General features: G+C 47.9%; 1 protein-coding gene across 1 annotated transcript in view; it reads left to right on the top strand.

The window, feature by feature from the left end:
• Positions 1–27784, top strand: part of LOC134051787 (voltage-dependent N-type calcium channel subunit alpha-1B-like) — a 288493-nt gene that overhangs the window by 211557 nt on the left and 49152 nt on the right. The window contains exons 20-32 of the mRNA XM_062505763.1: positions 47–871; positions 2033–2259; positions 3969–4089; positions 7075–7204; positions 8576–8635; positions 9402–9508; positions 18256–18352; positions 20476–20636; positions 21681–21818; positions 22649–22850; positions 24387–24551; positions 25540–25650; positions 25843–25926. Coding sequence (XP_062361747.1) covers positions 47–871; positions 2033–2259; positions 3969–4089; positions 7075–7204; positions 8576–8635; positions 9402–9508; positions 18256–18352; positions 20476–20636; positions 21681–21818; positions 22649–22850; positions 24387–24551; positions 25540–25650; positions 25843–25926 — 2428 coding nt within the window. The remainder of the gene's footprint in view (positions 1–46; positions 872–2032; positions 2260–3968; positions 4090–7074; positions 7205–8575; positions 8636–9401; positions 9509–18255; positions 18353–20475; positions 20637–21680; positions 21819–22648; positions 22851–24386; positions 24552–25539; positions 25651–25842; positions 25927–27784) is intronic.

Here is a 27784-nt window from a genome sequence, read left to right as displayed (position 1 = left end):
TGGCGCGAAGTCGGGTGCTGACTTCTCCCATTTCTCCCACCCTTAGCAAACAGCAGAATTCCTCCAAATCCAAGTCGGTTTGGGAGCAGAGGACGAGCCAGATCCGGATGCACAACTTCCGAGCCAGCTGCGAGGCGCTGTACAACGAGCTGGACCCCGAGGAGCGCGTCCGCTACGCCACCACCCTGCACATCCGACCCGACATGAAAACCCACCTGGACCGGCCTCTGGTCGTGGAGCCCCGCAGCGAAGGCAGGAACAACATCACCAAGCTGAGCCCCGTGGATGTCCAGGAGGTGGTGGAGCACCCCAAACCAACCTCCACCGACGGGGCAGAAGCACCACGGAAGCACCACCGGCATCGGGAGAAGGAGAAGCTGGGAGAGCAAGAGAAGGGAGACGTGACCAAGGATGAGAGCGGTGAAACCGGGGCGGGCAACAAGGAGGAGAGGCACAGGCAGCACCGGAGCCGCAGCAAGGAGGTGGAAGGGGGCAGCAAGGAAGGGAAAAGCGACAGAAACAGGGGGCAGGAAGGGGGGAAGAGGCACCACCGACGGGGCTCGGTGGAGGAAGGGGCCGAGAAGGAGCACCGCAGGCACCGCAGCCACCGGCACTCGTCCGACCGGCCGGGCAAGGAGGGCAATGGCACTGCCAACGGTGCCCGCGGTGAGCGGCGCTCCCGGCACCGCGCTGGGCCCCGCTCTGCCAACAGGGATGGAGAGCCCGGGGCCAAGGGGGACAACGGAGAGGAGCCCCACCGGCGGCACCGGCTCAGGAGCAGGGCACTGTCCACCTACGAGTCCGTGGAGAAGGATGGTGTGGAGAAGGAGGGGGAGGCTGGCGAGAAGGAGCACCGGAATCACCAGCCCAAGTGAGTGAGTGCTGCCAGACCCTGCCCGGGTCGGTTCGGGGCTCACAAAGCCCCAGATGCGTTCCAGAAAATCCCTTCTCACCCTCCCCGTGGCATTCCCTGCTGTCCCTGTCCCTACACCAGCCCCCACCACAACCTGCAGTTCTCTTTTGCCTCAGTCAGCAGTGACAGAGGCTCCCAAAGATGATTTTGGTTCATAAACCAGCTCAGGTTTAAGGCAGGAAATATCCTTGCTGTAAATACCAACAGGCCCTGTAGGACACCAAGTGGAGCAGAGAATTTCCCAGCTTCCGAAGGAAGCTCCTGAGGGACGTCTTTTTAAATTTCAGCCAGCCTTGCTTACAGCCCTTTGATTTTCATTTTTAATGGGGAGCCTTCAGCTGCACCACCAGTTGTTCCAGCACATGGCCTCTTCCATTAAGAGCAACGATAGCCCCCATTTGCTTTAATTCTTATGTAAGTCAAGTGAGAAAAACAGCCCTGGTGAAGCATTTGGAGTAGTTAATAAAGAAGGATAGATTGCCTTTTCAGCTTTATTAGTCTGATGGAAAAGAAATTGCACTGGGATTCTTTAGAACAGAGTTCATGTCACCGTGGAGAGCCGTGAGTGGCACTGAGATAATAATTTTCCTGTCTAAATTATCTTCCTTTCAGCTGAATTTCCAAACACTCTGCCTGCTGTTCAGCGCGCTCATGTGCACGGGCTCACTTTCCTCTTAACTGGAGCAGAGCTGCTGCTGCAGAGGAGAGCAGGAGCCATTTAGCTGCTGACAGCCACCTTCCAGAACAGTTCCAAGCTGGGAAAGAGAATCAGCACATTTAAATAAGTCCTGGGGAGAGCATTAGGGAGCAGCGTGTCAGGATTCATCCAGCAAATGCTCTGGGGAGTGGCTCAGGGCACTGCTACATGCAAGGGCCGCATGGATCTTAGGAGCATCATTAAAGTGACCCCAGGGATGTCCAGTGCCACAGTCCCCTCCTAATGCTGGGATTGGGTTTGGCTTGGGAGATCTCAGAGAAATATAACCCAAATTTTGCTGTCAGAGGTTGTCCTATAAAGGATTTCCATGGAGGAAACAAACCCAGCATGAGGTGCAGAATCAGAGACGTGTTCTCCAAACCTTTCCCGGGCCATATTGAACAAATCCTGCTCTTTCCTAGGGAGAACCAGTGTGAGCTGGAGGCCAGTGGCAGTGGCAGTGGCCCTGGGAGTGTCCCTGTGCACACCCTGCCCAGCACTTACCTGCAGAAGGTGCCCGAGCAGCCGGAGGATGCTGACAACCAGAAGAATGTGACGAGGATGATTCAGCCCCCCCTGGACAAAACCACTGCTGTGAACATCCCTGTCACCATCACTGCCCCTCCAGGGGACACCACTGTCATTCCAAGTGAGTGCCTCTGTCCCCTGCTTTTCCTGCTGCGGGATTGGCAGGAAATGGAAAGTTCCAAGGAGTGATGGGGGCTCTTCTGGGTGCTGCCGTCCTCGGGAGAGGCAGGCAGGGAACTTGGAGACAGGATCTGTAATTGCCGCACGGACTGCAGGAACTCAGCAAGGGTTCCTGGGTGCCTGGTGGCTCTGGGACTCACCTGAGATTCCCTGGAGATGGCTCAGCCAGGCCACTCCCTTTGTGTAGGTGAAAGGTGAAGGAGCAGGGACAACATCCCTGTGTGATCCTGCTGCTCTGGGATCCTGCGACATTCCAGAGCTTTTTACAGTCTTCTGTATCACAGCTGGAGCAGATCCACCCTCCTGTCCTTGTCCAGAGCTCCCAGCACAGATTTACACACGGTCCCAAATCCTTGTGCCCAGCCACCGCCAGCCTGTTCCCACCACCTTGGGGCTGATCCCTGGCAGGGTGGGAACAGCCTGGAGAATTCTGGAGAGCTGAGGAGAATCCCAGTATGAAATCCAAGAGGTCCACATTAAACTTCAGGCTGTCAGGACTCTGCTTTCCAAGAGGCACAGCCAAGATCTGGCAGGATCTCTGTGCTTTTTCACTCTGTTGTCAGACACAAGATATATATATTTTTTTTTCTTCTTCTTCTTCTTCTTTCTCCTTTTTTTCCCCTATTCAATGGTAATTTTCCTGTAGTGCAATGCTGACTTTCTGTCAATCACGATTTATCAGCCTCTCCCTTTCCTGGCCATTTCCTCTGGATCTGACTGGAGATCCAATAAAGAGCTTATTGAATATGTCATTCAAACACAACGAAATGTCATTTTCTTGAAAAATAAGATAAAAAGTAATAACAGCCCTGCACTAAACACATTCCAAAGGGTGGGATTGTTGGACTTTAGGCCCTGGGAATTAATGGAAGAACCTTTATATGTGTCTAAGAAGAGTATTTGCAGCATGAAATGTTACCCAATTAGTAGATGGGAAATTGTCTTCAGTAGATTATTCCATAAACCCCCTGCAAGTGAAGTCAGATGAGAACTGGAGAATTTCCAGCCTTTGGGAGGGAGGTTGGGTGCAATCTTAGAGAAGGAGATCCCAAAATCTGCTGCAGGATGGAGCTGCTGACCTTTGCACATGGGGAATTCTGACCAAACCGAGGTGCACGATGCAGGCACAGCTATGGGATGCCCAAGAAGTCCTTCCCATATCTCTTTTCCTATATCTGAGAAGCTCAGCAGTCTCAGCCCCCAGATTATTAAACCTCATCCATGAACCTGCTCTTCTATGTGTTCCAAAGCCAGTTGTGCTCCTGCTCCGTGGGAGAGAACACTGAACTACGAGGCTGGTCCAACTTCCTTTTTATTTTCCTTCAAGGATCCCGAGCTGATCCCTCTCACTAAGAATTTCTGCTCTTTGGGATGGGATTTGCAGCCCCAGTTTGGCAGCTCTGGGATAAATCAGCTCATGGTTTCATTTCCTGGCTGTTCCTGCTCCGTGGCTCATCAGCAGTGGAGGGGCAGAGCTGCCTCACTCCTGATAATGATGCAGTGATTGTTCATCCCATTTAATCAGCACTTCCGAAGGCTGTTTGCTCTCCCAGCTGCACTGTTTGCCTTTCCAGCTGTTCAGGCAGCAGGAAGGCTGCAGATCCATTTTTAACCCTCTCCTTTGTGTTCTCCCTGAATTCCCATTTCCAGTGAACAACGTGGAGTTTGAAAGCAAAACAGAGGAGAAGAAGGACGTCGATGACTTGACGAAAAATGGGCCTAAACCAATCCTGCCTTACAGTTCCATGTTCATCCTCAGTCCCACAAACCCGTAAGTTCTTCTAATACCAATTAGGGGCTCCAGGTGCTTCCAAGCAATAACTGAGTGGGATTTTCATCTCTGAAAACACCTTGGGACATGAAATAAAAGCTTATTTCTGTGGGCCAGATGCTGTTCTGTTAGTTTTCTTGGGGGCATAAATTATCAGGATAGGGAAAATGAAATGTTTTAGGCAGACACTGCTGATGTAGATCCCAAAAAGTGGGAGCACAGGTTCTGTTGGGAAAAGATTTTATCTGGAATAACAGGCTGAGGACTATCTGGATCACAGCAAATTCCTGCAGGTTCCTCAGCTGGAATTCCTGTTCTTTCCATAAAGTGATTTTGCATCACTGCAAACTTTGAACTTCTGGGAAAAACCTGAATATTTTTTATTTGCCAAGGCTGGGAGTGCAGCCTGTGGGATCTGCTGGGATTTGGCCATTTCTTCCCCTTCAGGCAGCGCTGCCTCCTGGGGAGCTTTGGACTCAAAGCCTGGAAATTCTGAATCTGTTGCTCTGGAGGGCTGCAGGATCAGCGGGGAGAGGGGTTGGAATTATTGTGGCATGAAGGGCTGTGAGTCATTTTAAGCATTTTAAGGGAGGGTGTTTGGAACTTGTGGAGATCCCCTTGGAGCAGAGGTTTCTCTCTGGCTCAGGTAAACTTGTACATCTCAGAATTTCTATCTGCCCAGATACCAAAGGGGAGCTCAGGCCCTTCTTTGGCAGCTGGACTTAAGAGAAGGATGAGTTCTCCTCCTGCTGCTGAGGACTGTGACATTCTGTGCAGTCATGGAACAAGACAGGCTCTGAGTTCTCAGATTTGACATCCAAAAAGCCCCTGTGGTGGAAGCACCCCCAGTCCCTGGACAGGCTGTACAGCATCCCGGAATCTCCTGAGCTGGGAGGGACCCACCAGGATCATTGATCTGCCTCCCAGTCCTGCACAGACACCCCAACAATGCCACCCTGGGCATCCCAGGTTGTCCAAACATTCCTGGAGCTCTGGCAGCCTTGGGACCCTGACCTAGGGAGCCAATTTAGGATTATGGAGTTTGGCCTCTGTCTGGATGGATAAGGAAATGGTATTTCCCTAATATTTGGTCTTTCTGCTGTGAAGTGACCACCAAAAATGAGCTGGGAAAGATTTGCCAAGGCGGCATCGCTGGTGGGGAGTGAGAGGTGCTGAGCCCAGGGGCTCTGAGCTGAGGGCTGGGCTGGGCAGGCAGAGAAGCAGCAGAATTTCCTTGTTTCCTTATGGCTGCTTCTTTTCTCTCCCCTCATCCCACTTAGGACCTTCTGAGCTTTAAGAGTCCAGGATCCGGGGGTTCTTTCACTTACTTTGTTGTTTCAGCTTCCTCCAGTTTACACTTCCCCCCAGGGGAAAAAAAAAAAAAAAAAAAAAAAAGAAATAGCTGTGCTGAAAAACCATTGGTAAAACAAAGTTCACTGGGATAAAAAAACATGTTACAAGCAAGCCAAGGGAGAATAATAGCTAAAACCCAAACTCCAGGAATGAGAGCAGCTTGTTTTTCCTCCTCTGGGCAAGGTGCAGCGCCAGCTGCATCCCCCAGGTGTTCTGGCTGCTGGGAACTCCTCCAGAGAGCTCTTTCTGGGGCCAGAGCTTCTCCCCACTCCAGTGCTGCCATCTCCTTCCAAACCCTGCTGGGGATCCGTGACCTGGGTGCTGCCAGAGGGGAAAACAGTTCAGGGAAGCAGAAATAAATTTCCTTTTTTCCCAAGTGCCACCACTCTTTTGGAGCACACAGGGCTGTGATTTCTCCAGCCCCGCTGGCAGTTCACAAATGCTCCCACATCCCACTGCTGGTTATGAATGATCAGGAGCTAAAAATAGGGGTTTGTTACTGCTTTGATGAATTGAGTTTGATGCAGGAATTATGGCTACAAATGTTCCTGGAAATGTTGCCTTTCGCTTCTGTGGGTTCTGGGAGCACCGAGATGATCATCTTCTCTTGGCAGATTGAAAACCACAGTTAAGGGTCCACAAAAGCACTTTTCTGCAGGTTATTTTCTATCAAATTTGCTTCCTTGGTATTTGTAGCTCTTTTCCACTCTGAATCCATTAGCAAGCCAAAGAAAAGGAGTTTGTAAGTAGATGTGAAAAATAGACTTTAATTCTCACTGTTCAGATATTTGCTTAAGAGAAAATAGGATAGAGGAGCTGAAATACATTCTCAGATAACAAAGTTGTTGGTGAGTTAAATCTATAATTTAATTCTTGGGCTAAGTCCTTTATTCAGCTGACAGATATGGTGAAAATGCAGAGCTCTGTGTGCAGTTAAGGATTTGGGAATTGTGGTCAGAAGGAATTATTAGCTGCCATTTGTGAAGAGCTTTGGATTGCTTAGAAATGGAAGCATTTACCACTTTCCTTGGACACAATTTGTCAATAAAAAGATTAGGTGGAAGTAATCAAATCTATTCCTGTAAAGTATTTGTGCTGTAGAGTATGAGTTGATGGAAAGTGCAGGCAGAGAGAAATTGGTGGGAGGAACACTCAGAGCCACAAATGCAGATTCAGCTGAGAGCCTCAACATTTTAAAGGGATTAGTTGACATTAAAAAGATTTCAAACCTTGTTTTGAACTCACAGGGCGTTAACCTGTCAGTTAGAGGGAGAAGGACGGGGAAGTGCCATAAACATAATTTGTAGAATTGAGTGTGGATGCTTGAAAGCTCTCAGTGCTCTTTTGACAGATGGGTAGAGAGATAAATAGATAGAGAAATAAATAGATAGGGAGATAAGTAGATAAAGAGATGAAGAGATGAATGGATGTTGTTGCTTTGCAGACGGGGTAGAGAGACGTGCAGAGGTGTTGAACTCTCACCACAGATCTGCCGCAAACTGGAATTCAAAGCCCGTTTTTTAAATTCTCTTCCCATTATTACAGCAGGAACGCCAGAGGTGCTGCTCCTGCTGGGTTTGTGCCAGGTCTCCCCCCTCACTGTGACCCCTCCCTGTGCTCCTGTCCCCGCAGGATCCGGCGCCTGTTCCACTACATCGTCAACCTGCGCTACTTTGAGATGGTGATCCTGATCGTCATCGCCCTCAGCAGCATCGCCCTGGCTGCAGAGGACCCTGTCCAAGCTGAGTCCCCCAGGAATGACGTGAGTGCCACCCAAAATCCCCACAATTCGGGCGCTGTTCTCCTCCCAGCACGTGCCGCGTCCGCTCCCAGCTCAGGATAACGCCCTGTGCTGGCAGTGCAGAATTAGAGCTGGCTTTGCTAACGCACTCTGGTGGTTTGGAAAAGTTTCCTGAAATATTTACCTGCCAAGACCTGGGCAGTCTCCCTTGTACCTGACAAGGATGTGTTTCCCTATAACACAGAAAAATAAGGTACATATAGTTGTTCTAACTGTAGAGCAGAAGCATTAGTGTTAAACAGAAATTAAAATTACTGTGATCCCCCAAGTTTAAATAGTAAGAACATCCCTGCTGGTCTCCAAGAAAGAAGGAAAAGAAAAAAAAAAAATCTCTGTTTTCAGAAAAAAACAAAGGTTCAGAGGTTCTTTTTGAAAACCTGTTTTCAAAGATGAAGTGAATTTTTGTTTAAACTATTATAGTCCTTAAAGGGTGCCTCATAAGTTGATATAGTCCTCAATATATTAAAAAACCTGTTAGTTAAAGAATGTGTTTTTACATAGTAATCAAATTTCCATTCTCCCAGGCAACTGATCACTATAACATCAAAGCTGCAACAAAACTGTTTCTTGTAGAAAAATCTCCATAGACGTAAAAAAGAAAGTTTCCTCTTCCAAGTAAATTAGTGAAAAACTATTTTAAAAATTGTAAACTCACTGAATTGTTTTCTATACCTTTTCAGTGTGAAAAAACAGCGTGTAAAAAAAAAGTAGTCTAAAGTTTTAATTTGAAGTTTTTTTCTTATAATTTCTAGCTATAAAGTTTCTCTTTGTACCATTTAAAGTTAAGCCTGTTTTACCTTCCTCCTAATCCTATCTCACAACAAGAAAATTTCAAATTAGTAAACCAAAACCACTGCGCACACTCCAATTATCTTTGTTTCACTATCAAAATGCTCAAATTCCTGTCCCTTTCTGCTGCTTCAACCACATCTGAGTTTGAGAGCTGGGAAATCAGGGGTTGTGTGGCTGCTGTGGCTCTGCTGGAGGAGCTGCAAAGCTGCACTCCATTCTGCAGTGGGAAAGCTGCTGGATAAACTCCTGAGGAAAGGATGATCAGACATTTCGTTTTGAAAGAGCCCTTTTGCCTCTGTAAACCTGCCAGAAATGCAGGTGCACTGGAGCCAGCCTTGGGTGCAGTGTGGCAAGGACTGGGAAAATGCTGCTTTAAATAAGGTGATTCAGTGCCTAAATGATCTGAAATCCTCCCACCAGATGATTTTTGTCCTTCCCAGCAGACAGACCATTGCTGGATTAGGTATTTTACTCCTTGCTCATGTGCAGGTTATTTCAGTGTGTGGCCTTCCCTAACACACATTTCCCTTTCCCACTTAGGCTCTGAAATACCTGGATTATATATTTACAGGAGTCTTCACCTTTGAGATGGTGATCAAGGTAAGAACTTCTCCAAGCAGAAAGATTCACCTCCTCTTTCAGATTTATTTGTGAGAAGCTGGAGAAAAGGTGGGGCAGGACAGAGATGGGAAGGATGGAGAGCTCTACCCTGGGAACAGCTCTCACCATCCGAGGCAGCAGCTCTCCTGGCTTTCTTAATCTCATATTTTATGCAGGAAAATCAGGATATCTTTAGGAACTGTGGCTGTGTCAGAGGATAAGAATTGGGAAGACAACAGGGGCTGCCAGACCTTCCTGAGACACTCCTGATTCTTCCCTGTTCCTTTGGCACTGAGCAGGAATATTAAGAACAACTGATTCTTGGTTTGGCATGTTTCATAAAGCTGAGAATTATCTTTTTACTTGGCAGGGTGACAGGTTTTGCCAGGATTGTGGGGCAGTAACTTCCCAGAGAGCACAATTCCATAAAGTCAGGATTCAGTGTTGGGGTAAGGCAGGAGTTGGGTTTTCCTGTCAGCGCAAGATGCAAAAGAGATGCAGAATAAAAGCAGGATTAATGCACGTGTGTGCAAAAAGCCCTAGGGAGCAGTGGGAGCCCTCATTTCTACAGCTGTTGGTTGTGGTTTATTGATTTGAGCTTCATCTCTGGGAGAATTTTCCTGCCTGTTAGAGAGGAGCAGCTTGGCCAAGTATCTCAGCAATTTGTGAAGAGTCCTTTGATCCAGAACCTTCTCCTGCCCTTCGGCAGGGCGGATTTGGGCCGTGTTTTATTAAAACTCTTCCTTTTCCTGGGTTTTCTCTGCAGATGATTGACTTGGGGCTGCTGCTCCACCCTGGCTCCTACTTCCGTGACCTGTGGAATATCCTGGACTTCATTGTGGTCAGTGGGGCCTTGGTGGCCTTTGCCTTCTCGTAAGTTCATTTTCCTTCTCCTCCCAAATCCCAGGGAACGAGCGAGGGGGGCAGGATCCCGGCACAGGGACAGTGGATGTGCAATGTTTGTGGCTCCATTTCTCAGTGAAATGTTCTGTGCCTGCCCTTTTTCCTCTCATAGCTAGCGGGCTGTGGGGGTGGGAAGAAAAGAATAAACCCAACTGAATTTGTGTTGTGGAATCCTGTATAAATCCTCCCAGCCTTAGGCTGAGTCCATTCACTGCTCATTCAAACACGAAGCCAAGATTCTTGTGACTCTGTGGCCAAGTTCTTCTCAGGAACTCCCTGTAAGGCTTTGTGGCAGTCCAGTGTCTCCAGTTGTGAGAATTGCTCTCATTTTGAAAAAACAGCTCAAGAAATCAGCTGACAACTCCGTGAACTCTTGGCAAACCCTTATTTCCAGAGTTGTGGATATTTCTGGTTCAAAAACCTTTGCTATTTCTCTCCTCTCTCTGTATTTCCACTGAGTTTCACTTTTAGTGGTCCCTCCCTCAAACCCCACTCTGTATTTATGCCTTTAAATAATACCCGCGTTCTTCTTTCACGTCGTGGAGGATTTTGAGTGACAAACAATAGAGGGAATTGGAGAAATAACTTTAAAAATTAAGATTAGCTTCTCATTCGAGCCCATTTTTTTTTTTTGGAAACAACCAGAGGAAAAGCAATGCGTGTCCTTCCAACCTTCAGGAGCCGAGCTGGAGAATGGAAAGAAATTTTCCACTCGGATTGTTGTTTGCAAATCCTTTCCTGAGAAACAATAGGAGAGACCTGGAAACAGGCAACGGGACATGACCAGTTTAATCTTCTGCTAAATTAGCCCCGAGTAATTAGGGGAATGTTCAGCAGCCCAGCACTCACGTTTGGAGACAGGATGATTAGAGAAGAGGAAATTGTTTCACTTGCTAATGAGAATTAGCAGCGTTCCACTCGCTAATGAGAAAAGCATCCACCTTTGTCAGGGAGCTGCACAGCGTGGCTGGGCTGCTTCAGAAATTTATTTAACAGAGGTAAATCCCTGCTCCTCCCTCAATTCTGCACAAAAAAAAAAAAAAATGCACAAAAGTTGCCTTCCGGCTAAAATGTTCCTCAGCAATTTTTTGTTTTCCGACCTGTCAAAATTTCCTGTCGCATCGAGGCTGTGAGATTTGGGTTTTAGACCTGCTTTTCTTCAGTGCAAATGCCGAATACAAATAAACCCTCTAAGTTAAATTGACCAAAAAGTGGATGGGCAGGATTGATATTTTAGGTGTGATTTTTGGGGACATTGAAATCTGGGCTGTGCCTCTTCCTTCACCAAATTAGTTAGGTCTTGGAGAAAATAGTATCCAACATATTGTTTTCAAAGGTATGCTGCCCACCCTTTTTTAAACATTATGTCCCTTGTTAAAAATCAGATTTTTGGAGGAGCTGATTGCTCTGTCCTAAGCAATGTTGTCTTGGTGAATGTCCTGCTAACCTAAAATTTAATATCCAAAACCAAGCTGTTTTTTAAGCTTGACTAGACAAAAGGGCATTTTTGCTTCCCTGCACATGAAATATATCTGTGGAACATCTTTCAGACTTAAGACAGACTGAGTTAACCACAAATTTAACTTAAAAAAGCCATGTCACAACATTAAAATTTAACAAAGCTCTTCTGAATTGAAGAGAGGTAGAGAAGTAAAATAATCACAAAAAAAAAAAAACCAACAACATAACTCAAAGTCTGGGGTTCCATGAGAATTTCCCTTTTCTATCAGGAATTCAAACTTCCAAGCCTGATGGGAGAAGGAGAATTTTGGGAGCCCTTCAGAGCAGCTCCCTGTGCTGAGAACCAACCTCAGGCTCTGCCTTTAAAACACCTAATCTTTGAACACGATTTTCTTTTGAGGGAGATTTTCCTTGCTTGAGTTATGCATTAAAATGAATAATTTTTAATCCTTCCGAGGCTTTTCGTGCTCAGGTTTTCTTCTATTGCTGATGCTGGTCCATGAATATCTAACAGCACCTCATCAGCCTCTAAATAAATTACTTCTACATCCCCTGCCTGTGCTTTATAATAGGTGCCCCAAGCTGCTTTTATTTTCCACTGTGAGTGAGTTTTGAGCAGGGTGTTACAGCCAGGGACTGCATAAACCCTGCCTAGTTTCTGTCTCCCAGATTAAAGTCAGACGAGCTTATGTGTGAGACTCAGGAAAATTTGAATTTCTTCTGTGATTTTTCTGCTTTCGGTAAGCCCTGCTCCCCACCCCTGTTCCAGTAGGGAACATCCAACCCAGGGAATCCCCGCAGCCTTTCCCAAAAGCTGGGAAATCAGTCATTCCTAGGAAATGACTTTTCCCTCTTCCAGTTCTCAATCCTGACAGGGCAGAGCTGTCACTCAGGCCCAGCTCCTGGTTTGCTTAAACCACATGGACACACAGAGCCCACTGAATGCTGATCATCCCAAAAAGGAGCTTGTGGAGACTGTTGTTCAATCAGTTGGATTTTTCCAGCAAATCCTACAGCTCCATCACCCTCCCCAGTGTCACTAAAAATGGGATTTAACGTGGCTGTCACCACTTTGTTTGCAAGAACCCACCACTGTCACAGGCAAGGTGGGATTTAATTCATGGTTTTGGACTCCTCACTGTCCACTGAAGGTGATGTGAACCAATTTCTTGCTGAATTAACCCACCCCTAAAAACCTGGGTGTAACAGATCTCCCTGAAATGCTCCCATCTGGAATACTGCAGCAGCCTGTGTTAATTGAAGCATCTGAGATGGTATCAGTCACTGGTACAAGACTGATAAAATCCAGCTCTCAAAGCAGCTATGGGTTTTCTTTCTGCCTGCAGCTCTTTAGAAGCAGCTCTGTGGTTAGAAAAAAAAAATAAAAAGTAAATTTCAAACAACACCCCCAGAGTGATGCTGGGAACAATAATATGATGATGACAATAATAAACTAATGTCTTCCATTTAGCAAAGCATTTCAAAGAGAAATCCCTTTCTTTTTCTGGAGATAAACATGCCACAAACATCCAGACACGTTTGAGTCCTTAGGGAAATGGAAGCAAACAAAAAACCTGTGAAAACTTGTCACCAAAATCTCAGCTCCAGGTGCAGAATGTACTTGGGAGGAAGAGCTGAGGGGGAGCAGCAAAGATTTGGCCTGGAAAAATTTGGAACAGAGGAAAGGTGGCTGAGATGCCCAGAATTTCAGGATGCTCTTGGAAAAAACCCAAATACTGGAGGTTATCCCTCCCGAAGCGGGAGAGAAGAGAGCTAGGGAGGTGTTTTTGCCAGTGGAAGGGCTGATCCAGTAGGGGATGTGGGATTTCTGTCCCTTCCCCTCGGGTTTATCCTGTGGAGTTGGTGGGAGCGGGCCAGGGGCTGGGGGATCTCTCTGATGTTTCTGTTTGTCATTGACTCTGCTCTTTCTTTGTCTTCTCCTCGCTGGAATCTCTCTCTAGGAGTTTCATGGGGTAATATGTTCTTCCTGTCTCTTGCTGCTCTGTTTTGCCTGTCCAACTTGTGTCCACACACTTTGCCACTGTGGAGACAACCCAGCCGTGTTCCACCCATCACATCGACCCCTCTGTCCCTTTACTGCTCATTACCCAGTGAAATGTATTATTTTTCCTCATCCATCCTGATTTTCCTTCAGCAGAGATAGGAACTGACCAGAAATCCAAACCAGAGAATCAAAAAGCACAAGGAGATATATCTGTACCAAAAAGATTTGAGGGGCTGACTCAGTGGGCACTGATGGGTGAGGTACAATTCATGAAAATCTTAATAACCAGGTCTAAAGCAGTTTGAGTCTCTTTTAGAGGATTTCACCTCTGAATAGCCAAGCTGGAAGCTCCAGGACTAATTTAGTGACCCAGCTGGGATCCAGGCTCTGATATTGAGGAAAGCCTCTGCCATGCAAACAGAGCTCAGGGAGCTTTTTGCAGGGGTGATTTGTGAAGAATGAGGTTCTAAAAATTGTATTTAACCCTGTGCAAGTGGCAGTTTTGCTGTCAGTGCTGTCAGGGTGGGAGGCAGAGCTGTGTCCTCTGTCCCCACATCCCAGGAGCTCCAAGGGGATCCTCCACAGCAAGGAGAAGGATGCCAAGAAAAGTGGTCCAGGAAATTTGGCACTTGGTTCCTTCTTCTCTCTAGGAAAGCAGAGGATTTAGGGCAGGAAGAGGGTGCTTTTGTGCCTGGGCAGGGTGGGGTGACCTCATTTACTCTTCCAGGGAGGAATTCGCTCTGCCAGGAGGATTCCAGGCAATCACAGAAGGCAGAGGCTCCAGCTCACCCTGAATTTTTGATGCCCTGAACTCTGAGAGGTCCATGTCACCTGAAATCAGAGCTGCTGGCAGCAGCAACAGGAACAAACAGCTTCCATTTGAAAGAACCACTAAATTTTTAAAGGTTCTTTTATTTATTAAAGGGGGAAAAGGCTCTGCAAAGCTCTTTTAAAATATTCTTAGTGTTTTAAATAAACAGGCAGCAAACTGACACAGAAAATAACAAAACAGCACTGGCCTAATGCACCCAAAATTGATCTAATGCAATTTTTTTTTTAGTGGTATTATCTTTATTTTTTCTTCTTTTTTTTTTTTTCTGTCTGCCATTATCCTGTGCTCCTCTTTAGCTCTGATTCAAGATTCAGCTCTCCTGAATGTTGCAGTTGTTATTCTGCAGTCAATTAAAACCCTGTCCTTCCATGGCAATTTGTTTTTGTCGTGAGGAATATTCAGGTCAGATGTGTGCTTGGATACACCTTTTCACTGAACCCCAGCTCCATCTGGACCTTTTATTTTCTTGGACATCTGGCTTTGTATGAAAGCAGCAATAAAACCCCAATAGTGGCAGAGAGGGTTTTAAAAACACCCAAACCCAACCCTTAGGGTTTTATTTGACAGAAGAGTTGCAGAGGATCCTTTTAATTAAAATGCAATTTGCATCACTCTAGGTCAGAGCACCAGGAAAAGCTTTTCCTATAGCAGGGGCCTTACTGTGACAAGAAATGGGAGGTTTTTTTTTCCTCAGGATTCTCTATATGGCTCGGAGCATAAATCCCATTAAAATTTAATTGGCTCACGCTCTTTATTCACTTAAGTGGCTGAATGGAAAAAAATCAGTCAGCCCTTCTTAGTGTCCTCTGCTGAGGCAGAAAGAATTCCGTGTGACTGGAGCTGTCTGCTCCACCTCTGAGCTCACTCATCCGCGCCTCTCCCATCCCAGGGAAAAGCAGGAGCGAGGATTTGCTCTGCCCCACGTCTCTTTAACCTTCCTGGGAATATTAAATCCACAGAAATTCTGGCTTCAGGCATGGAGCCTGCGCTGGGAGAGCAGAGCAGAGCAGAGCAGAGCAGAGCCGTGTCTCAGTTCTCGTTAGTGCAGTTGTTAATTGGCACAAGAGCAGCGCCGTACGCTCGGGTCTCCTGGAGTGAGGAGCAGGGCAAGGCACCATGTGGGAATATTCTGGGCTTCTGAGAGAGCCCAGGAGAGCAGAGCTGAGCTTTGCTGGGCTGGGGGATGATGTGCACAGCAGAAGCGTGGCCAGGGCTGGTGGGGAACAGAGCAGAGCTCTGGGCTTGGTGTCCTGTGTCCCACCCTCTTCCCCGTCCTGCTGCCCCAACCACATGGCCCAGAGAGTCTCCCCTTCACTCCTCCTTCACCCCACCCTCCCCAGCTCCCCGGCTTCCCTGGCTTTGCTCAGGGGCAGTGCAGGGGATTTGCTGGGCCTGGCAGAGCAGAGGGGTGCAGGGAGCACCGGGGCCAGCCCCGGGGATGGGGTGGCCACCAGCCCTGGAACAGGTGGGATCTGCTGTGGCATCTCCTTGGCCATGACCCATTTCCCCTTTTGCTTCCCTGCTGCCATTCCCACCCTCCTGGAGAGGCTGAACAATCTGCTCTGCAGCCAGGGCACTGCTGGGAGTCACACTGGGGAGCTCCAGGTCAGCTGCTGGCTCTGGTGACACCCAGGTGACCATGGCAGGGACACAGCTGAAAGCAAATCTCCAAAGCCAAGCCTAGGCCAGACCTTCAGCTCTGCTAAAACCTGACAAGAAAGGCAGTAAAAGCTCTGCTGGCAGTGCCTGCTTCATCTAGAGCAGATCAAAGGTATCGCATCAGAATTGAATATTATTTAAAAAAAATATTTAATAGTTATTTTGTGGCTTTAAATTAGTCCTGTAGCTCCGGGAGTAAATCTAGTGCCTGGATTTAGAGCCACGTCAATGATCGGGGTCCAGTTGGGATGGATTAAAATGGCCCTAAAACAGCCCTGAAGGATGAGAGAGGGAGAGGTCGGGGACCTCTCTGTCCTGTTCCCCCTCTCCTCCACTTCTACTAAATCTTACGGAAAGGAAATTTCTCCTCAAGTTATACATCCCTGGGATACAACCCACAATCCTCCAAAAACTCCTGTGTCTCCCTCTTACTGCATTTCCAGACAACTGCAATGCCTGAGACTGCAGCTGAGGCAGGAACATGGGTTTGGGTTGGAGATTCCTGCCCAGCATTACTATTGAGTAGTATGGGGTTAGGAGCGAGTTCTTCATCCTTTGGAAGTGGATGGATTTCCAAAAAGTCCCTTTGCAGGGCTGAGCAGGCTCAGGCAGCCACAAAACTGGGTGGTTTCCTCCACTCCTGGTGCTCGTCCCTCAGCACAGGGTGTAGGGCAGGCTGGGGAAGCTTTGCAGTCCTTCACAAACCTCCGGGGGTCTCTCGGGTCTCTCGGATTTCCATTATTCACCTCTTGGAGAAGAGGAATGTTCAGCAGCCTGGAGAGCACAGAATAGGTGTGTCAGCATCTGTCCCACACGCTCTTCATCATTCCCACCTGTGTTCTCAGCACAGTCCCAGAGCCAAACCTCCAGCCATGAATAAAACTCTGTTCCAGATTTCCATCCCATTTTCCACTCCATGTGAAACAAAGGGAATGTCGTTGTTTTGCTGTGGGGTTGGAAGAAGATGTACCTCTTGTCTTCTTTTGTTTCTTTATTTTGGAAGTGCACGAGGAAAAGAACTCTATCCTTCCCCTAAAACCCCTCTTGATGTTACCAAGAGGAACATTCTTGAGCCTTGCACTCGGTTTTAACAAAACCTAAACCCAAATGTGACTGCCAGCACCTGCATGCCTGAGTGGGGAGTTGGCCCAGCACTGTTCCAGGCATGTAATATATTGCCATATTACATGTTCCTGCATGGGATTGGTGGCATGTCCTCCAGGGGAGACTCAGGGAAGAGGGAACAGGCTCTGACCCCCAGGAGAGCTCTGTCCCTCACCAGGAAGGTTCCCAAACCGTCTTGGCATAAAGTTCCTGCCAGAGAAGTGCACGGAGAAATACCCCCTGCTTCATCTAGGAACATCCCCTGCTTTACCCAAAAACACCCCCTGCTTCATCCAGAAACATCCCCTGCTTTATCCAAAAACACCCCCTGCTTCAACCAGGAACAAACATCCCCTGCTTTATCCAAAAACACCCCCTGCTTCAACCAGGAACAAACATCCCCTGCTTTATCCAAAAACACCCCCTGCTTCAACCAGGAACAAACATCCCCTGCTTTATCCAAAAACACCCCCTGCTTCAACCAGGAACAAACATCCCCTGCTTTATCCAAAAACACCCCCTGCTTCAACCAGGAACAAACATCCCCTGCTTTATCCAAAAACACCCCCTGCTTCAACCAGGAACAAACATCCCCTGCTTTATCCAAAAACACCCCCTGCTTCAACCAGGAACAAACATCCCCTGCTTTATCCAAAAACACCCCCTGCTTCAACCAGGAATACCCCCTGCCTCACCCAGGACCATTCCCTGCCTCATCCAGGACCATCCCCTGCCTCATCCAGGACCATTCCCTGCCTCACCCAGGACCATCCCCTGCCTCATCCAGGAACACCCCCTGCCTCATCCAGGACCATCCCCTGCCTCACCCAGGACCATTCCCTGCCTCACCCAGGACCATCCCCTGCCTCACCCAGGACCATTCCCTGCCTCATCCAGGAACACCCCCTGCCTCACCCAGGAACACCCCCTGCCTCATCCAGGACCATTCCCTGCCTCATCCAGGACCATTCCCTGCCTCACCCAGGACCATCCCCTGCCTCACCCAGGAACACCCCCTGCCTCACCCAGGAACACCCCCTGCCTCATCCAGGACCATCCCCTGCCTCATCCAGGACCATTCCCTGCCTCACCCAGGACCATTCCCTGCCTCATCCAGGACCATCCCCTGCCTCATCCAGGACCATTCCCTGCCTCACCCAGGACCATCCCCTGCCTCACCCAGGAACACCCCCTGCCTCACCCAGGAACACCCCCTGCCTCACCTAGCTGGGAGGGAAGAGCCAGGTGTGGCTCTGTCCCTTCTCCTGCTGGGAACGGGATGGAGAAGCTGAACCTCCTGTCCCGGTGCCGCTGCCCTGGCTGGGAGCGTTGTCCAGCTGTGGAGTCAGAGCAGGAAGGGTCCCATGTCCTGACGAGTGGCTGGGAGGTGACAAAGCCTGGCCAGCACCTGTGGCTGAGCCCTGCCAGGACCCTGTCCTGCCCCAGCCTTCTCCTCTGTGCAGCTGGAGACATCCCAGGTGAGGTTGGGTCATCCTGCCTGCAGCCCTGATGAGGATGGACACAAAACCTGTCAGAACATCCCAAACCCAAGCAATTCCACCACCAAAGCCACCCTGGATACCCAAATATCCCAGTGAGTGACCTGGGAAGCAAATGATTCCCTCTGTTGTTCTTGTGCCTCTTTCTCCCTTGCAGAGGAACCAAGGGCAAGGACATCAACACCATCAAGTCCCTGCGGGTCCTGCGGGTGCTCAGGCCTCTGAAGACCATAAAACGGCTGCCAAAACTGAAGGTTAGAAAATAACCCAAATTTTTCCTTCTTTGGAGGTTTCTGGCTGTTCTGAGTGGAAGCTGGTGGACTCCACTTAATCTGAGTTGTTTCTGTTGCTGTGATTTCATTGCAATGAATTTCTTTGCCAGATGAGCACAGCTGGGCAGATGTTGAGCACATGTCAAACACTTGGTGCTTGTGCAAACATTATGGGCAATGTTAGGGACTCTTTTGAATCCACGTGAAAATAAAACCTCTACAAATAGAAAAAAACCCCACAAATAAATTGAATTACAGTTTGTAAGTGGGATGCTTTTCAATGCGATAAAGGAGGAAATGGGATTGGGAGGGTTTGGCTTTCCCTAGAGAATTTAATATGAATATTGCAAGGTTTTCCATGGGCTGTTCAAAGAGATTTGTCATTGCTATGGGAGAAGCTTTAATTTATTCATCTTTCTCTTCAAGAATCCATAGTTCAGGGATTTATCCCTAGAACACTGATCTAAAAAATAAAATAAATTTAATGACCTGTGATTACTTATCCAACACCAGCAATCTGAGGTACAGCCAGGCCCTGCAAAGAGAAAATGGAAAGAGTTAACAAAACTCAGTAATTTCTAAGGTTTAGGGACTCTTCAGTACCTTTTGTGGGCTGTTCTCTCTGAGAGCTGGGGAAAAAGCAATGAATGTTTAGGAAGGGTGAAAATGTGTTTGACAATTCCTGTTTTCACATCAAAATAAGGGTCAGCTGTTCTGTAGATTTGCTTTTGTCATAGCCCACCATTCATGCTTAAATAATTTTAGTTTTATGCACACTGAATTTATCTGAAAAGAAACATTAATGTTGAACCATGTAGAAATTTCATGTAGGATTTCCAGGTTGATCACTGGGATTTCCATCAGGATTTCTGGCCTGATCACTGGGATTTCCATCAGGATTTCTGGGCTGATCACTGGGATTTCCATCAGGATTTCTGGGCTGATCACTGGGATTTCCATCAGGATTTCTGGCCTGATCACTGGGATTTCCATCAGGATTTCTGGGCTGATCACTGGGATTTCCATCAGGATTTCTGGGCTGATCACTGGGATTTCCATCAGGATTTCTGGGCTGATCACTGGGATTTCCATCAGGATTTCTGGGCTGATCACTGGGATTTCCATCAGGATTTCCGGGTTGATCACTGGGATTTCCATCAGGATTTCTGGGCTGATCACTGGGATTTCCATCAGGATTTCTGGGTTGCATCAGGAGTGTCATTCTGTGAATGATTCCATTCAGAGGAACAGGAGCAGGATTATACAAACCCTCTGCTTAGGCAGGGACTGCTCAATTTCTGGTATTATGACAAACTTCTGATTAAAATGAAACTGCAAATTACTTGTAATGAATCAGAGCCTCATACGCACATAGGAAATGGGTTTGAGGAGTTCTTTGCAGGGAGTTCAGGAGTGCACGTGCTGACTACATTAGTCACACCTCATTTTGACAGACAGCTCTTTAGAAAAATATTTATTCAAAGCATTTGGTTGTTTTGTTTCTGATATTTTTTCCTTATTATTCCAACAGCTTTTACCCAGCCACTGGAAGTAAAATCAAAACAAGTGCAAATTCATTTTATAATGAAATGTTTGCTCAGGACTAATATTGTCTTGACAAGCTGTGATTGTCTTTATAAATGTTATGAGCAGTATTATAAAATTCACAGCCAAAGTTGTAGATAAAGCGGGAGATGAAAGAAGCTGGAGGTATTTCTCACAGCTTTGGGAAGTGTTTGGGAAGTAAAAATCCATTGAAGCATCCATGGGTGGTGGGATGGGTAATGAGTCCCAAATGAGAGAGATTTTGGTGGGATATGGGGGAGGAATTCCTGGCTGGGAGGGTGGGCAGGCCCTGGCACAGGGTGGAATTCCCAGAGCAGCTGTGGCTGCCCCTGGATCCCTGGCAGTGCCCAAGGCCAGGTTGGTCACTGGGGTTTGGAGCAGCCTGGGACAGGGCGAGGTGGGAAGGAGATGATCTTTAAGTTCCATTCCAGCCCAAACCCTTCTGTGATTCTGAGCGTGTGGTTGTATGGTGGTGCCAAGATTTTGGATGAACTTTTCCTTTCTTCCCACCCCTTGACCTTGTCCCACTGCACCCCCAGGCTGTCTTTGACTGCGTGGTGAACTCCCTGAAGAACGTCCTCAACATCCTCATCGTTTACATGCTCTTCATGTTCATCTTCGCCGTCATCGCCGTGCAGCTCTTCAAGGGCCGCTTCTTCTACTGCACGGACGAGTCCAAGGAGCTGGAGAAGGACTGCAGGTACAGCTGGGAGCAGGGAATGTGGGAGGGAGCAGCTTCCCTAGGCTGGCCCCAAGGCAGGGATTTCCTGCGTGGGAACAGTGTCCTGTAAATAAGAGCAATAATTCAGCACAGCACTCTGGAGGTGAATTTTCCCTTCTTCTCCTTTATCAGCTGTGTCATTCCTGGCTCTGATCTTCAGGCTAAAGGGAGGCAGCTTCTTTCCTGGGAAAGCTGGCTGTGATTTTTGAGAAGGGATTTTGATAGTGTGAATCCTCTTTCCACCTGTTGCCTCGATTCTTAGAGCTCCTATGAATTAGAAAAACACACTGAATAAATAATCAGAAGCGTGGGATGTTAAAGAGCTAATAATTAGCAAGGAGAGGGATGAGATGTGAATATCTTAAAAGCCCTGTCATGTTTTGTCCTTCCCAGCAGGCTGGCAAGGACTGTTACTCCACAATGTGCATCTCATTAGCTTTTTTCTTGGCACCCAAAGCACCTCCTCAGCACTGCCCTGCTCTGCCCATCCCTCTCCTGCTGCCTGGCACCTGCAGGGCATGTCCCTGGTGGGATCCTGGGCGCTGTCACTGCAGTTCTTCCTTGGAAAAATGCAGATAAATTACAGAAAGGAATGTGAAATTACAGAATAGGGTAGGTTGGAGAAGATTCTCCATGTGCTAGGCCCCTAGAAGTGGGACACGTTTAGAAGTTAGGTCCAACCCTGGAGTAGGAGCCAGAGATGCTTCCCCATCAAGCAGAAGTTTTCTGTGGGGTCAGACAATTGAAGGGCAGGCATGGTGTTAATGGCTGGCTTTGCCTAATGAATTAATGAATGCCCTGATTAAAATTTCTTTCATTTTCAGACCTCAGGTCCAGTTCCCATGGCTAAAACTGGCTCAAAAATTGGCCTTTACTTCTGCCATGGACTTTGAGGGAGTCCCTTTGTCTTTAACCCACAGCACAGTCCAGACTGTGCTGCTGGGGCTTTCCAATACTCCTGAGTGCTGAGAAATGCCTCATCTGATTTAATTATCTCATTGGCTCTGAATCTCTTTTTCCTAGGGGTCAGTACCTCGATTATGAAAAAAATGAGGTGGAGGCACAGCCCAGGGAATGGAAAAAATACGAGTTCCACTACGACAATGTGCTCTGGGCTCTGCTCACGCTCTTCACCGTGTCCACAGGGGAAGGGTGGCCAACGTGAGTACACGGCCCTGGCAGGGGCTGATGGTGCAGGTAAAGCAGGTCCCCAAAGCTCTGAGGGACAGCAGGTGACCTGGGAAATGAGAAAAGTCTTTTATCAGCTAAGTTTTGTGTGGTTCTTGGGTGAAGCAGCAGGCAGAGCTTTGCATTTTCCTTGGTGCCCTTCTAAGCTTGCACAGGGATGCTCAGAAAGTTTTCAGCTCTTGCTTCAGGCTTCTGAACTCACACACCTTTCTCAGGGGTGAATTTGATAATGCAAATGTAAGAAAATGAAGGGGAGAAAGTGTTGTGAGCTCTGCTGAAAGTCTGCTGGGTGTGACAGTCTCCAAATGACATTCCCTGTTCAGCACGTGACTTTATTTTGGCACGTGTGGAGTGCAGTGTGTGGCCAGGGCTTCTCTGCCTCCACGTTCAACTCTTCCATAAAAAAAAGACTAAAACAGCATCAGCCTCCCTTTTCCAGTCCCTCACTGTGTTCCCCTACTTGGATGTCATCAACACTCCTCTTTTCCCACTCTTACTCCATCCTTGTTGACCAGACAAGAGAAGCCAGATCCAGCTGGATCCTCTCCCCTTGGCCAGGGGGAATCAGTGGATCTGGGCACAGCAAATCTCTGCCATTCTGCAGAATGGTGAGAACAAAGGGTTTCCCTAAAAATATCCTCCAGGAAAACTTCTTCCCAGCCTCAGTGATGTGACCAAGCTTTTCCTGAGCATATGTGGGAAACCCTGCACGTGAGTGAAGGCCAGGGAGTGATTCTCAGGGGGTCCCGGGTGCTTCCCAGGGATTGTGTTGACCTTTCCTCTCTCTTTGCATTTGCTTGCAGTGTGCTGAAGCACTCGGTGGATGCCACCTACGAGGAACAGGGGCCCAGCCCTGGCTACCGGATGGAAATGTCCATCTTTTACGTGGTGTATTTTGTTGTCTTCCCTTTTTTCTTTGTCAACATCTTTGTGGCGTTAATCATCATCACCTTCCAGGAGCAAGGAGATAAAGTGATGTCAGAGTGCAGCCTCGAGAAAAACGAGGTACCCACCTCTTCTGGCTCCAGAGTTGGTGTCCCAGGGGCTCAGAGCACCTGGATACTGGTGGAAGGCCACTCTCTGTTCCCCCTGTGCTGGGGGGATGGAGAGCAGGGGTTACTGGAGGGTGTGTGGTGCAGAGACCAAAGAAATGAGTGGCTGTTTCAGCTCCTGCATAAAAACAAACCCAGAGAGAGCCCCCAAGTGCTTCCTGTTGGGAAGCACTGTCACACATCCCCCTGGAGCACAGCAAAGTGAGGATGGATCTGCAGTGGCACAGGGTGCCCAGAGCAGCTGTGGTTGGACATTGGGGCTGGGAGCAGCCTGGGACAGTGGGAGGTGTCCCTGCCATGGCTGGGGTGGCACTGGATGGGCTTTAAGGTCCTTTCCAGCCCAAAACATTCCATGATTTTATGTTTGCTCAAGTGTGGAGGGGTAGAAGGAGGCAAACCTTGAGGCCAGACCAGAGGAAAACTCTCTCCAGGCTGGTTTTGTGCCTGGCTGGGGTTTTTCCTCCTGGCAGCAGCTGAAAGGAGATGCCTTGAGAAAAGTGTAACACCAGCACAAGAAGCTGTGAGGCTTTTCTTTAATGCCCCCCAAACTACCATTGTTTGCCACTCAGAGACCTCCTGAGCTGGTTTTTCTTTAGTTACTGGCATCTGTGTATCTTCCTTCCATGGGTGTATCCAGTTTCCTTCTCAATCCATGCAGGTTTTTAGCATCTGCAGCATCCTTCCTTCAGGGTCACACAGCCTCAACGGCCTCTTTTGGGAAGAACCATCTCTTTTCATGTATTTTGAAACTGGAACCTGATTTTTGATGAAAAGAGATGAATTTTAAAATCATTTTAAAATCAGTTCCTTGTTTGTCTAAATGAACAAAAAGTCCAAAATAAAGCAGAATATTTACAGAACTTTACCTATATTATTTTACAACTGAGCAAAAAGTGATTTCAGACTTGTAATTCTTATGTAAATCCAAGATGAGAAAACGCTCCAGAATCAAAACCTCTTGTAGAAAGCAAATTTTATCATCATTTTATATTTATAACAAAGTGAACAGAAATAGCCAGTGAAAGGCGTCTCTGAGAGTTCCCCCAGTGCTTTTGGTGGATAATTTATTGCTAAATTCAGTCCTCATTTTATGAAGCATTCTGAGCTGTTTGGGTGTTGCTGTGTGTGAGAACACCCTGAGTTCCACAATACTTTTTAAAAACCACAAATAATATCTTTACCAATCCTCTGGCTCCTACAATTGACCATCAGGAGGAATTGGAAGTGTTTTTAGAAGTGGTAAGGGATCAGGACTCAGGAGGAGCTGGGCTCTAATGGAACGGGGTAGGACTGCAAGAGGCATAGGAATGTTACAGGGTAAATATTCCAGGAAAATTGATCAGGATTTGGGGATCTTGTGCTGTGTTTTACAGGAACAATCAATACTCACTGGGTGTAAATGCTCTGCTCACTCTCCCAGCCACATCCTGATGGATAAAGACTTCCAGCCCTTTTTCTGGCATCTTTTCATCCCCTTTTTATTTTGTAGAGAGCCTGCATAGACTTTGCCATAAGTGCCAAGCCCCTGACCCGCTACATGCCTCAGAACAAGCAATCCTTTCAGTACAAGATGTGGAAATTCGTGGTGTCCCCTCCCTTTGAGTATTTTATCATGGTCATGATTGCTCTCAACACCATTGTCCTCATGATGAAGGTGAGTGGGATCTTCCTGAATCCTGGAAATTTGGGCTGTTGGACAGGGAGAGCCTCACCCTGAGAGCTGGGGGGGCTCAGCAGAGCAGCCACTACTCCCCATGTGCCTGGTGGGATTCCCTTGGCCCCTGAGGGAGGTGGATTAGCTGGGATGAGATCCCACTGGGGGCTTCCCTGAACAGTGGTGGTTGGGCTCAGCCCCTTTGGTGTGTGAACATGGGATGGGAACTGGGATCTGCAGGTCCCGATCTGCAGCTCAGCCTGGGCTTTCTCCTGCAGAGCAGGGTCTTGGGGCTGCTCAAAGTCCAGTCAGGCCATGGAAATTCAAACTGAAACAGAGTAGGTTTAGATGGGATATTGGGAGGGAATTCCTGGCTGTGAGGGTGGGCAGGCCCTGGCACAGGGTGCCCAGAGAAGCTGTGGGTGCCCCAAGGCCAGGTTGGACATTGGGGCTGGAGCAGCCTGGGACAGTGGGAGGTGTCCCTGCCATGGCAGGGGTGGCACTGGATAAGCTTTAAGGTCCCTCCCAACCCAAGCCAGTCTGTGATTCTGTGAAATTACTCAATTTTGGAACAGCACCAGGCTTCTGGGATGTGATCCAGAGTGGGGAAAGAGACACAGGTGGATGATGTCCCCACCTCTCCCTTGCCTATCTTAGAGTTTCTTCACAGTCAAGGAGTCCCCATATTCTCAGTGGAAGAAACACAGTTGTGCACTTGTCCTCTGGTTTGAAAACGTCCTTGCCCCCTCCTGGTCCATGCTGTGCTTACAGGGGGATGTCCCTCAGCAACAGTCCCCACTTCTGGGGATATTCCATCTGCCCCCTCAGTATAGGATGGAGCAAGAGAGACAGGAATAATTGTGTTGTAACCCCAAATCCCACTTCGAGTGAGCACAGAATCCTGACTAAAATGAGCAGGAATCAGCTGGGAAAGCTTTTACTCTGTCAGTGTTCTTCCAGTAAAAGCCTTTCTTCCATCCTGCTTTAGTTCTATGATGCTCCAGAAGCATACGAAGAAATGCTGAAATGCCTGAATATTGTGTTTACATCCATGTTTTCCATGGAATGTGTGCTGAAGATCATTGCCTTTGGTGTACTGGTAAGTGCCTTCCTCGTTCTCTTCCACCTCTGTCCTCCTCTCTCTATGAAATGCTCGCATTTTGTGATGCACATTTCAGAACAAGCAAACAACCCCCCCCCCCCCCCCCCCCCCCCCACCTGTGCTGGCAAAAAGAGCAAAAAGAAAATAACCCCTGGATCCCTCTATTCCCCTTGTGTTCTCATTTGGCAGAATTATTTCCGAGATGCCTGGAATGTCTTTGATTTTGTAACAGTGTTGGGAAGTATTACTGATATTTTAGTAACAGAGATTGCGGTAAGTACAGTTTGCTCAATTTATTTCATTTATAAACAAAGCTGTGCCCTGTCAAGACACTGAACCTTCTCCCTACCAGCCTTATTCCCTGGAGCTGCCTCTGGGAGTCATGATGGCCTTGGCTGACCCTGTTCCATGAGCTCTGCTTTTCCCTGGAGCTGAGCACAGCTGTCTGCCCCAAAGAGGGAAAGCTGTGATGAGAACCACGGTGCTCATGACTCTGCCAGGAAGCAGCTCCCTGTCTCCTGCAGCAAACTACTCTATCCCCAGGCCTTTTCTGCCTATTCATGGAAAAATCCTGCTGAGTTTAGAGAGGGAAAAGACCAAAGGGATTCTGCTGTGTTAATGTGGGAGGTTTTTTGCAGGGCACATGTCTGGTCCTTGGGGTTCTTGCCCAGTCTGGGTCACAGGGCAGGGTGAGGGTGAAGGGAAGTGACAGGGACACAGGGACAGTGGGAAGGGAAGAGGTGAAGAGTCTGGACTGGGGGAATGTTCCTGTCACAAAAGCTCTGTGGGGTAATGAAGAAACAAACAGCTTTCCCATAGGATTTCTACAGGGAACGTAGGATTTCAGCCCCCTACAAGGGCTGCTGTCTCCCTGCTAACAAGTCTTGTACACCTCACAAAGTGGACAGACTCATCATTAAATTCTGGAGGATTTTTCCATAAGGGCAGTCAATGTCTGTCTCAATCCCTGACAGTCTGATATTCCCTGATGTATAAATTGCTCCTCTCCCCTCCCAGTGCATGGTGTAGCTGATGATGTATCAGAGTGTGATGAATTTGAACTTGACTGTAACTTTTTTCCTCAGTCCCAGGGGTTTGCCTGTAGATCTGTTTTGTGTGTGCTCAGAACTATGCACCCCACATTCCTTTACAGGTGCTGGTGAAGACCATGTGACTGTTTCTAACAAAATGCATTTTTATTTAATCTCCTTGCTACAAAATAATGCATAACTCCCCCCCCCCCCCACGTTTTCCTCCCTATACAAATGATGTTCATTTATCTGCTGGTGAATCCGATGTTGTAGGCTTTGGATTTGATTTTCACTGCAGCCAGGCTAAAGTTACTCAGCTCACCCTCTCTGAGTGCTGTGGGATGGCACAGGGTGCTTGTCCCCACTCCCTCTGCCATGGGATGTGTTTTCTTGCCAAGGGCACCCAAACTTTTGCCACGGTTTGAAAATTAGTGAATTTTTTTGCAAATCAGCCACAAACAGACCGAAGCTTTTCCACCCCCACTTTGGCCACTTTTCCTGGGAGGAAGCAGCACTGACAGCTCACACGAGGTAAGGGAGCCTCTGGTTGCTCCCAGATTGGTGTCTTCTCCTTCAGGAGGGTTTCTACTTCTCAACACCAAGCCCCATGCAGCTAAAATCCTCATTTTTGGAGCTATTTTGCAGGCAGGGAGCAGCCACAGCATTGCCCTTCCCTGCTCAGTTAATGGGACACTGCCTCTCCCCACAGCTCCCTCAGGATGGCCCAGGCAGGGAATTGGATCAGCTTGGGCTGTGAGACATTTCCAAAGCTTTGCAAAGTCGAGGGAATTACCCCAAAAACCCCAACAGGGCTAAGCTCCCAGGGAGCCATGTGCCTTCCCCTTCTCCTCCCAGGTGGGGAAGAAGAGGTTTTTTGGTTGATGAAGAACTGGATTCATTCAGTCCATAGTGAGGATTTTCTGAAGGAGGTCACCAGATTCCACTGGCAGTATCCAACATGGAGCTGATCCCAAACATCTCTCCTATAAAAGCCAGATGTCCCCAGGAGCACTCCAGCCCTGAGCTCTTGGTTCTTTGTTTGTGCCTCTGCTCTCTCTAAATATTCCCCTTCAGCAGCACCCACGTGGGGATTGATCTCC

The sequence above is a fragment of the Cinclus cinclus genome, chromosome 19 (assembly GCF_963662255.1).
Source record: "Cinclus cinclus chromosome 19, bCinCin1.1, whole genome shotgun sequence".
NCBI classification, from domain to species: domain Eukaryota; kingdom Metazoa; phylum Chordata; class Aves; order Passeriformes; family Cinclidae; genus Cinclus; species Cinclus cinclus.
The sequence above is the reverse complement of the archived record's forward strand: the minus strand, read 5'-3'. Positions and strand labels throughout refer to the sequence as shown.